This window comes from Euprymna scolopes, chromosome 13 (genome assembly GCF_053919585.1).
Source record: "Euprymna scolopes isolate OS-2025 chromosome 13, ASM5391958v1, whole genome shotgun sequence".
NCBI lineage: Eukaryota > Metazoa > Mollusca > Cephalopoda > Sepiida > Sepiolidae > Euprymna > Euprymna scolopes.
In genome coordinates, this window is record NC_136494.1 from 51470165 (window position 1) to 51483192 (window position 13028).

The 13028-nt window shown below is 25.0% G+C and overlaps 1 protein-coding gene across 1 annotated transcript in view; it reads right to left on the reverse strand.

The window, feature by feature from the left end:
* Window positions 1-8496: 8496 nt before the first annotated feature.
* The window catches only part of LOC145292020 (dynein axonemal heavy chain 7-like), a 475961-nt gene continuing 471429 nt past the window's right edge, over window positions 8497-13028 (reverse strand). Inside the window, exons 71-72 of the mRNA XM_080138024.1 lie at window positions 10385-10488; window positions 8497-9126 (exon numbers count right to left, since the gene is read on the reverse strand). Coding sequence (XP_079994150.1) covers window positions 8920-9126; window positions 10385-10488 — 311 coding nt within the window. The 3' untranslated portion in view covers window positions 8497-8919. The remainder of the gene's footprint in view (window positions 9127-10384; window positions 10489-13028) is intronic.

Genomic DNA, 13028 nt, shown 5'->3' on the forward strand with positions numbered 1-13028 from the left:
TTGGTGGGTTGGATTTTTATTTAAGGGTTGGTGGGTTGGATTTTTATTTAAGGGTTGGTGGGTTGGATTTTTATTTAAGGGTTGGTGGGTTGGATTTTTATTTAAGGGTTGGTGGGTTGGATTTTTATTTCAGGGTTGGTGGGTTGGATTTTTATTTAAGGGTTGGTGGGTTGGATTTTTATTTAAGGGTTGGTGGGTTGGATTTTTATTTAAGGGTTGGTGGGTTGGATTTTTATTTAAGGGTTGGTGGGTTGGATTTTTATTTAAGGGTTGGTGGGTTGGATTTTTATTTAAGGGTTGGTGGGTTGGATTTTTATTTAAGGGTTGGTGGGTTGGATTTTTATTTAAGGGTTGGTGGGTTGGATTTTTATTTAAGGGTTGGTGGGTTGGATTTTTATTTAAGGGTTGGTGGGTTGGATTTTTATTTAAGGGTTGGTGGGTTGGATTTTTATTTAAGGGTTGGTGGGTTGGATTTTTATTTAAGGGTTGGTGGGTTGGATTTTTATTTAAGGGTTGGTGGGTTGGATTTTTATTTAAGGGTTGGTGGGTTGGATTTTTATTTAAGGGTTGGTGGGTTGGATTTTTATTTAAGGGTTGGTGGGTTGGATTTTTATTTAAGGGTTGGTGGGTTGGATTTTTATTTAAGGGTTGGTGGGTTGGATTTTTATTTAAGGGTTGGTGGGTTGGATTTTTATTTAAGGGTTGGTGGGTTGGACTTTTTATTTAAGGGTTGGTGGGTTGGATTTTTATTTAAGGGTTGGTGGGTTGGATTTTTATTTAAGGGTTGGTGGGTTGGATTTTTATTAAGGGTTGGTGGGTTGGATTTTTATTATTTAAGGGTTGGTGGGTTGGATTTTTATTTAAGGGTTGGTGGGTTGGATTTTTATTTAAGGGTTGGTGGGTTGGATTTTTATTTAAGGGTTGGTGGGTTGGATTTTTATTTAAGGGTTGGTGGGTTGGATTTTTATTTAAGGGTTGGTGGGTTGGATTTTTATTTAAGGGTTGGTGGGTTGGATTTTTATTTAAGGGTTGGTGGGTTGGATTTTTATTTAAGGGTTGGTGGGTTGGATTTTTATTTAAGGGTTGGTGGGTTGGATTTTTATTTAAGGGTTGGTGGGTTGGATTTTTATTTAAGGGTTGGTGGGTTGGATTTTTATTTAAGGGTTGGTGGGTTGGATTTTTATTTAAGGGTTGGTGGGTTGGATTTTTATTTAAGGGTTGGTGGGTTGGCTTTTTTATTTAAGGGTTGGTGGGTTGGATTTTTATTTAAGGGTTGGTGGGTTGGATTTTTATTTAAGGGTTGGTGGGTTGGATTTTTATTTAAGGGTTGGTGGGTTGGATTTTTATTTAAGGGTTGGTGGGTTGGATTTTTATTTAAGGGTTGGTGGGTTGGATTTTTATTTAAGGGTTGGTGGGTTGGATTTTTATTTAAGGGTTGGTGGGTTGGATTTTTATTTAAGGGTTGGTGGGTTGGATTTTTCTTTAAGGGTTGGTGGGTTGGATTTTTATTTAAGGGTTGGTGGGTTGGATTTTTATTTAAGGGTTGGTGGGTTGGATTTTTATTTAAGGGTTGGTGGGTTGGATTTTTATTTAAGGGTTGGTGGGTTGGATTTTTATTTAAGGGTTGGTGGGTTGGATTTTTATTTAAGGGTTGGTGGGTTGGATTTTTATTTAAGGGTTGGTGGGTTGGATTTTTATTTAAGGGTTGGTGGGTTGGATTTTTATTTACGGGTTGGTGGGTTGGATTTTTATTTAAGGGTTGGTGGGTTGGATTTTTATTTAAGGGTTGGTGGGTTGGATTTTTATTTAAGGGTTGGTGGGTTGGATTTTTATTTAAGGGTTGGTGGGTTGGATTTTTATTTAAGGGTTGGTGGGTTGGATTTTTATTTAAGGGTTGGTGGGTTGGATTTTTATTTAAGGGTTGGTGGGTTGGATTTTTATTTAAGGGTTGGTGGGTTGGATTTTTATTTAAGGGTTGGTGGGTTGGATTTTTATTTAAGGGTTGGTGGGTTGGATTTTTATTTAAGGGTTGGTGGGTTGGATTTTTATTTAAGGGTTGGTGGGTTGGATTTTTATTTAAGGGTTGGTGGGTTGGATTTTTATTTAAGGGTTGGTGGGTTGGATTTTTATTTAAGGGTTGGTGGGTTGGATTTTTATTTAAGGGTTGGTGGGTTGGATTTTTATTTAAGGGTTGGTGGGTTGGATTTTTATTTAAGGGTTGGTGGGTTGGATTTTTATTTAAGGGTTGGTGGGTTGGATTTTTATTTAAGGGTTGGTGGGTTGGATTTTTATTTAAGGGTTGGTGGGTTGGATTTTTATTTAAGGGTTGGTGGGTTGGATTTTTATTTAAGGGTTGGTGGGTTGGATTTTTATTTAAGGGTTGGTGGGTTGGATTTTTATTTAAGGGTTGGTGGGTTGGATTTTTATTTAAGGGTTGGTGGGTTGGATTTTTATTTAAGGGTTGGTGGGTTGGATTTTTATTTAAGGGTTGGTGGGTTGGATTTTTATTTAAGGGTTGGTGGGTTGGATTTTTATTTAAGGGTTGGTGGGTTGGATTTTTATTTAAGGGTTGGTGGGTTGGATTTTTATTTAAGGGTTGGTGGGTTGGATTTTTATTTAAGGGTTGGTGGGTTGGATTTTTATTTAAGGGTTGGTGGGTTGGATTTTTATTTACGGGTTGGTGGGTTGGATTTTTATTTAAGGGTTGGTGGGTTGGATTTTTATTTAAGGGTTGGTGGGTTGGATTTTTATTTAAGGGTTGGTGGGTTGGATTTTTATTTAAGGGTTGGTGGGTTGGATTTTTATTTAAGGGTTGGTGGGTTGGATTTTTATTTAAGGGTTGGTGGGTTGGATTTTTATTTAAGGGTTGGTGGGTTGGATTTTTGTTGGATTTTTATTTAAGGGTTGGTGGGTTGGATTTTTATTTAAGGGTTGGTGGGTTGGATTTTTATTTAAGGGTTGGTGGGTTGGATTTTTATTTAAGGGTTGGTGGGTTGGATTTTTATTTAAGGGTTGGTGGGTTGGATTTTTATTTAAGGGTTGGTGGGTTGGATTTTTATTTAAGGGTTGGTGGGTTGGATTTTTATTTAAGGGTTGGTGGGTTGGATTTTTATTTAAGGGTTGGTGGGTTGGATTTTTATTTAAGGGTTGGTGGGTTGGAAAAACAACCTTTAATTATTTAATTCAAAAACAAACCTTTAATTATTTAATTCAAAAACAAACCTTTAATTATTTAATTCAAAAACCAACCTTTAATTATTTAATTCAAAAACAAACCTTTAATTATTTAAGGGGTTGGTGGGTTCAAAAACAAACCTTTAATTATTTAATTTAGAAAACAAACCTTTAATTATTTAATTCAAAAACAAACCTTTAATTATTTAATTCAAAAACAAACCTTTAATTATTTAAGTTTTTCAAAAACAAACCTTTAATTATTTAATTCAAAAACAAACCTTTAATTATTTAATTCAAAAACAAACCTTTAATTATTTAATTCAAAAACAAATTTTTAATTATTTAATTCAAAAACAAACCTTTAATTATTTAATTCAAAAACAAACCTTTAATTATTTAATTCAAAAACAAACCTTTAATTATTTAATTCAAAAACAAACCTTTAATTATTTAATTCAAAAACAAACCTTTAATTATTTAATTCAAAACAACCTTTAATTATTTAATTCAAAAACAAACCTTTAATTATTTAATTCACAACCTTTAATTATTTAATTCAAAAACAAACCTTTAATTATTTAATTCAAAAACAAACCTTTAATTATTTAATTCAAAAACAAACCTTTAATTATTTAATTCAAAAACAAACCTTTAATTATTTAATTCAAAAACAAACCTTTAATTATTTAATTCAAAAACAAACCTTTAATTATTTAATTCAAAACAAACCTTTAATTATTTAATTCAAAAACAAACCTTTAATTATATAATTCAAAAACAAACCTTTAATTATTTAATTCAAAAACAAACCTTTAATTATTTAATTCAAAAACAAACCTTTAATTATTTAATTCAAAACAAACCTTTAATTATTTAATTCAAAAACAAACCTTTAATTATTTAATTCAAAAACAAACCTTTAATTATTTAATTCAAAAACAAACCTTTAATTATTTAATTCAAAACAAACCTTTAATTATTTAATTCAAAAACAAACCTTTATTTATTATTTAATTCAAAAACAAACCTTTAATTATTTAATTCAAAAACAAACCTTTAATTATTTAATTCAAAAACAAACCTTTAATTATTTAATTCAAAAACAAACCTTTAATTATTTAATTCAAAAACAAACCTTTAATTATTTAATTCAAAACAAACCTTTAATTATTTAATTCAAAAACAAACCTGTAGATTATTTAATTCTAAAACAAACCTTTAATTATTTAATTCAAAAACAAACCTTTAATTATTTAATTCAAAACAAACCTTTAATTATTTAATTCAAAAACAAACCTTTAATTATTTAATTCAAAAACAAACCTTTAATTATTTAATTCAAAAACAAACCTTTAATTATTTAATTCAAAAACAAACCTTTAATTATTTAATTCAAAAACAAACCTTTAATTATTTAATTCAAAACAAACCTTTAATTATTTAATTAAAAAACAAACCTTTAATTATTTAATTAGAAACAAACCTTTAATTATTTAATTCGAAACAAACCTTTAATTATTTAATTCAAAAACAAACCTTTAATTATGTAATTCAAAAACAAACCTTTAATTATTTAATTCAAAAACAAACCTTTAATTATTTAATTCAAAAACAAACCTTTAATTATTTAATTCAAAAACAAACCTTTAATTATTTAATTCTAAAACAAACCTTTAATTATTTAATTCAAAAACAAACCTTTAATTATTTAATTCAAAAACAAACCTTTAATTATTTAATTCAAAAACAAACATTTTATTATTTAATTCAAAAACAAACCTTTAATTATTTAATTCAAAAACAAACCTTTAATTATTTAATTCAAAAACAAACCTTTAATTATTTAATTCAAAAACAAACCTTTAATTATTTAATTCAAAAACAAACCTTTAATTATTTAATTCAAAAACAAACCTTTAATTATTTAATTCAAAAACAAACCTTTAATTATTTAATTCAAAAACAAACCTTTAATTATTTAATTCAAAAACAAACCTTTAATTATTTAATTCAAAAACAAACCTTTAATTATTTAATTCAAAAACAAACCTTTAATTATTTAATTCAAAAACAAACCTTTAATTATTTAATTCAAAACAAACCTTTAATTATTTAATTCAAAAACAAACCTTTAATTATTTAATTCAAAAACAAACCTTTAATTATTTAATTCAAAAACAAACCTTTAATTATTTAATTCAAAAACAAACCTTTAATTATTTAATTAGAAAACAAACCTTTAATTATTTAATTCAAAAACAAACCTTTAATTATTTAATTCAAAAACAAACCTTTAATTATGTAATTCAAAAACAAACCTTTAATTATTTAATTCAAAAACAAACCTTTAATTATTTAATTCAAAAACAAACCTTTAATTATTTAATTCAAAAACAAACCTTTAATTATTTAATTCAAAAACAAACCTTTAATTATTTAATTCAAAAACAAACCTTTAATTATTTAATTCAAAAACAAACCTTTAATTATTTAATTCAAAAACAAACATTTAATTATTTAATTCAAAAACAAACCTTTAATTATTTAATTCAAAAACAAACCTTTAATTATTTAATTCAAAAACAAACCTTTAATTATTTAATTCAAAAACAAACCTTTAATTATTTAATTCAAAAACAAACCTTTAATTATTTAATTCAAAAACAAACCTTTAATTATTTAATTCCAAAACAAACCTTTAATTATTTCATTCAAAAACAAACCTTTAATTATTTAATTCAAAAACAAACCTTTAATTATTTAATTCAAAAACAAACCTTTAATTATTTAATTCAAAAACAAACCTTTAATTATTTAATTCAAAAACAAACCTTTAATTATTTAATTCAAAAACAAACCTTTAATTATTTAATTCAAAAACAAACCTTTAATTATTTAATTCAAAAACAAACCTTTAATTATTTAATTCAAAAACAAACCTTTAATTATTTAATTCAAAAACAAACCTTTAATTATTTAATTCAAAAACAAACCTTTAATTATTTAATTCAAAAACAAACCTTTAATTATTTAATTCAAAAACAAACATTTAATTATTTAATTCAAAAACAAACCTTTAATTATTTAATTCAAAAACAAACCTTTAATTATTTAATTCAAAAACAAACATTTAATTATTTAATTCAAAAACAAACCTTTAATTATTTAATTCAAAAACAAACCTTTAATTATTTAATTCAAAAACAAACCTTTAATTATTTAATTCAAAAACAAACCTTTAATTATTTAATTCAAAAACAAACCTTTAATTATTTAATTCAAAAACAAACCTTTAATTATTTAATTCAAAAACAAACCTTTAATTATTTAATTCAAAAACAAACCTTTAATTATTTAATTCAAAAACAAACCTTTAATTATTTAATTCAAAAACAAACCTTTAATTATTTAATTCAAAAACAAACCTTTAATTATTTAATTCAAAAACAAACCTTTAATTATTTAATTCAAAAACAAACCTTTAATTATTTAATTCAAAACAAACCTTTAATTATTTAATTCAAAAACAAAACCTTTAATTATTTAATTAGAAAAACAAACCTTTAATTATTTAATTCAAAAACAAACCTTTAATTATTTAATTCAAAAACAAACCTTTAATTATTTAATTCAAAAACAAACCTTTAATTATTTAATTAAAAAACAAACCTTTTATTATTTAATTCAAAAACAAACCTTTAATTATTTAATTCTAAAACAAACCTTTAATTATTTAATTCAAAAACAAACCTTTAATTATTTAATTCAAAAACAAACCTTTAATTATTTAATTCAAAAACAAACCTTTTATTATTTAATTCAAAAACCAACCTTTAATTATTTAATTCAAAAACCAACCTTTATTATTTAATTCAAAAACAAACCTTTAATTATTTAATTCAAAAACAAACCTTTAATTATTTAATTCAAAAACAAACCTTTAATTATTTAATTCAAAAACAAACCTTTAATTATTTAATTCAAAAACAAACCATTTAATTATTTAATTCCAAAACAAACCTTTAATTATTTCATTCAAAAACAAACCTTTAATTATTTAATTCAAAAACAAACCTTTAATTATTTAATTCAAAAACAAACCTTTAATTATTTAATTCAAAAACAAACCTTTAATTATTTAATTCAAAAACAAACCTTTAATTATTTAATTCAAAAACAAACCTTTAATTATTTAATTCAAAAACAAACCTTTAATTATTTAATTCAAAAACAAACCTTTAATTATTTAATTCAAAAACAAACCTTTAATTATTTAATTCAAAAACAAACCTTTAATTATTTAATTCAAAAACAAACCTTTAATTATTTAATTCAAAAACAAACCTTTAATTATTTAATTCAAAAACAAACCTTTAATTATTTAATTCAAAAACAAACCTTTAATTATTTAATTCAAAAACAAACCTTTAATTATTTAATTCAAAAACAAACCTTTAATTATTTAATTCAAAAACAAACCTTTAATTATTTAATTAAAAAACAAACCTTTTATTATTTAATTCAAAAACAAACCTTTAATTATTTAATTCTAAAACAAACCTTTAATTATTTAATTCAAAAACAAACCTTTAATTATTTAATTCAAAAACAAACCTTTAATTATTTAATTCAAAAACAAACCTTTTATTATTTAATTCAAAAACCAACCTTTAATTATTTAATTCAAAAACCAACCTTTATTATTTAATTCAAAAACAAACCTTTAATTATTTAATTCAAAAACAAACCTTTAATTATTTAATTCAAAAACAAACCTTTAATTATTTAATTCAAAAACAAACCTTTAATTATTTAATTCAAAAACAAACCTTTAATTATTTAATTCAAAAACAAACCTTTAATTATTTAATTCAAAAACAAACCTTTAATTATTTAATTCAAAAACAAACCTTTAATTATTTAATTCAAAAACAAACCTTTAATTATTTAATTCAAAAACAAACCTTTAATTATTTAATTCAAAAACAAACCTTCAATTATTTAATTCAAAAACAAACCTTTAATTATTTAATTCAAAAACAAACCTTTAATTATTTAATTCAAAAACAAACCTTTAATTATTTAATTCAAAAACAAACCTTTAATTATTTAATTCAAAAACAAACCTTTAATTATTTAATTCAAAAACAAACATTTAATTATTTAATTCAAAAACAAACCTTTAATTATTTAATTCAAAAACAAACCTTTAATTATTTAATTCAAAAACAAATATATTACTGATCAACTCCACTTGGAAAATGTTCAGTATTTTATCAAAATGTTCTTTTAGAATAATAAAAACGGCTGCAATAAAAATGAGTTATCAATAAGTAAAGTTTTTAAAACTTCACAAATGTTTTTCTTTTTTTTATTGTTAAATTATATTCGCAATTTACAAAATTTAGACTGACAATTCAAATATTTGGTAAATAAAGGTGAAAAGAAACTTTATTGTGTCAAGTTTAAAAGAGAGAATTATGTCCATTTCTTTGATTGATCCTAACGTCAGAGCCCAATGTTTAGATTGCAAAATCAATCAATGTCACAACACGGAACATGTTAGTCCCGATGCTTATTTTTCTCTCAGAGCTGAGCAATTTATAACTGCTATTGGTTTTAGGTTTGAATGGTGAAACATGTGAAAAACGATTGCGTTTTTGTATTTAAATGTTGATACATTTTATGTTTGTATGAAAGGAGCAAAAAAAGGATTATATAATAAAAAATATTTAATTTATGCTAATCATCTAATTGGCACAGCATAGCAACTCCTCGACACACCCAATGTTTCTCTGGTTTATCTGAAGATAAGTTCATTGCAATCACAAAATTGGTCGAGTGTCCAGTTGTTGATAAAGTTCCACGTCTCTCACTTGTTTTATAAACAGGACAAATGTACATTGATTCATTGTTAATTTCTTCCCTTTTCTTAGGTAATAACCACATCTGGAACAAAAAATAAAAATAAGTATATGTAATTGAAATATATGACATTCATTTTTACAATTTTAATATTCATAAGGGGACATAAAAGTGGTATAAAACTGTTCTCTTCGGGAATTCATTTTACTCATACTGGAATGGGTAGTAGTAGTAGTATTATCATCATCATCATTATTATTATTATAAATATATATATATATATATATATATATATATATATATATATATATATATATATATATATATATACAGTTAATAAAATATGTTAAAAAACACTTTGAAATGAGTTAAAAACATATTTAATCTGAAAAGGAAACACTAGATAAATGGGTAGTCCTTAATCCGCGGAGTTTCAAAGAAATACTTTCCTTCTCATCAGAGGGTAGGAATTAGCAAAATGCGGGATCGGATTTTGCATGCAGAAGTATTTGATGAAACAACAATTAAGTCAAAGATCTTACTTGAAAACAAAAAAAGTGAAGATATATATATATATATATATATATATATATATATATATATATATATATATATATATATATATATATTTGTTAATATTTGTTTATTTTTTTAATTATTTTAGTCATAAAAACCCATTTAAAGAGTTAGAGTTGAGTCCTCTTTAGAGAATTAAGAAAAGGCAGTCAACTTTAGTGCAAATACAACATTCCGACTTCTAGTCATTGAATACTCTCTGACTTGGCACTTATAGGTACTTAATTTTCCTCACTTCCTGCATTAATTAATTAATTCTATGGGTAGAATGCTAGCCTATGAAGTTATGTGTTACTTGTGACTGAGTTCAAATCTCCGAACAAGCAGTAATTATAGCTTACTACACTGATAATTGCATATGCATGAAACACTAATGTCTTTAGGTATAAAAACAATTGTTAATATTTATCCTTGTATATATATATATATATATATATATATATATATATATATATATATATATATATATGCAAAAAGAATACTCTTTCTTTATCAAACGCTTAGTAAAAGATTTAATGTTTGTCCTTTTGTAAGTAAAATCACATATATGACACTTGAATGAAGTTGAATTTCTGTGGCTGGCCATGCCACTAATACTTGCAAACTAAACTATAATACAAATTATTCACAAGGAACAATTATAAAAATAGTAACTTTAGTGCTAATTAATACTTTTATCTATTTTAATAAAACCTTTTCTGCATTCAGTAATAAAAAAATCACTGATTATCTAAAATTGAGGTAAATTTCAAATTGAAATACTTACGGTTGGCAATGTGTCAAATAATATTTTCGGATAAGATTCTGAGAGAACTTTATGCTCTCGATCCCAACGAGCACCATCAATAAATAATCCTCGCACAAAAACACCTGTTAAAAAATCAATCGAATTGTTTAATTTAGTTCAAAATTTTAATCTTCATGTGTTTTCTTAGAAATAAAAATGAATAATTCACTAATATTTTTTATCTTTTCCTTTTTTTTTGTGTCTGATATAAAAAAAAATATGCATATTTTATTGGTTTTTGATTGATTTATTTTTCTTTATTTTTTTTTTTTAGTTAAGGTGAGCATTTTTAATAGGTACAAATAGTGAGGCAGATGTCGCAAACATTTTGCCATTAAACTATTTTTCCAAGCCTTTTTACATTTAGTATGGCGCCATTACTAATACTAGGAATATGAACTGAATATGTTTTCATGTACTTCAAGAGGCAGCAATGATTTTTTATTCATGGTTATTAACCAGAAGAAGAAAAATTATCACATACCATTTTGCTTGCATGTTGACAATATTCTTTTGTACATTTTATTTCAGGCAGTGATATAATGGTAAGCACAAAAACTGAGATTTTGTCATTTTGAAACATTATTTCATATTCAACACAAGCTGTAGAATCCTTAAAGTAAAATTATGTTTATTTACTTGAAAATAAAATCCTGTTTTATTGATCCAACACGGCACTTAGAATCTTTCAGAGAGAGTTTCATCAAAAGATAAAACTCTTAAAGAAATGAAAATACGATTCATGCACTCTAATTTGTTGAGATTGTATCGCTGCTAGACACTTTTACCAGATGCCAATAAAAATATGTAGAAGTTTAAACTAAACATTAAAATTTCGATTTTGATGAGAACAGACGATTTACCTAAAAAACAAAAATCTGAAAATTATACCATTTCCATTAAGTGGATTTTACAAAAGAAATCTGAGAATTATACCATTTCTATTGTGTAGATTTTTCAAAAAAATCTGGAAATTATACCATTTCCATTAAGTAGATTTTTCAACAAAAACAAATCTGTGAATTATACCATTTCTATTAAGTAGATTTTTCAAAAAAAAAAAAAAAAAATCTGGAAATCATACCATTAAGTGGATTTTTCAAAAAATCTGGGAATTATACCGTTTCTATTAAGTGGATTAAAAAATATATTAAATATTTCTGCCTGATATTGAGAGATTAGAAAACTCATGAATTTTATGGTAAACTCAGATGGGAGATATGTTTGTCATTAAAGGATTACAGCTTGTTGTAGTGTTGTTTTTTCATTGCTGTGATTATGATACTACCTCCCCCAAATGCTAAGAATATGGGAGAAAAGAAAAAATATATGACAAAAAAGGAGAAAAAAAGTTTATCAGAAACAAAGATATAAAAAACAATGGAGAGAAAGTTGTTCACCAGGATAGACAATGACAACTGACATAGCAAGATGAGGCAGTTATTTTAAGACAAAGGACTCAACAAACGATCAATCAATATATTTTAGTTGGTGTGTAAGCGGTTTTTAGAAGTGACTATGAGTTTTACAACAGCTACATGTTTGGGAGTGTCGGTGGCTTTTATGGCAATGAGTTTTATGACAATTATGATCGTGATGGTTTACGACAGTCAGAGTTGATGCTAGTTGTGATTCAAACACAGTTGAAAGTAGATTGTAGCTTGAACCAAGTCGGGAGATGAGCTGACATTAACTGACAAACTTGACCTCAACAAAAAAATAAGATATGGATGTTAGCGTTTAGAGAATTGTTTCCCATGATGGTGTCAAACACACCCAGTGCAACGAATATTTACAGAAAGTGTCGGAGTCTGTGTTTTGATTTTCCTTTGTTGTATTCTTTGGGATCAGTGGTGATGTTATTGAGCAGGTTAATTACACATGTAACATGATAATAAATATCACTTTCATGTTGTTGAGCAGGGTAATAATATATGTAACATGATAATAAATATCACTTTCATGTTGTTGAGCATAGTAATAATATATGTAACATGATAATAAATATCACTTTCATGTTGCTGAGCAGGGTAATAATATATGTAACATGATAATAAATATCACTTTCATGTTGTTGAGCAGGCTAATAATATATGTAACATGATAATAAATATCACTTTCATGTTGCTGAGCAGGGTAATAATATATGTAACATGATAATAAATATCACTTTCATGTTGTTGAGCAGCGTAATAATATATGTAACATGATAAAAAATATCACTCTCATGTTGTTGAGCAGGTTAATAATATATGTAACATGATAATAAATATCACTCTCATGTTGCTGAGCAGGTTAATAATATATGTGACATGATAATAAATATCACCCTCATGTTGTTTAGCAGGGTAATAATATATGTAACATGATAATAAATATCACTTTCATGTTGTTGAGCAAGGTAATAATATATGTAACATGATAAAAAATATCACTTTCATGTTGCTGAGCAGGGTAATAATATATGTAACATGATAATTAAATATCACTCTCATGTTGTTGAGCAGGTTAATAATATATGTAACATGATAAAGAATATAACTCTCATGTTGTTGAGCAGGTTAATAATATATGTGACATGATAATAAATATCACTTTCATGTTGTGGAGCAGGGTAATAATA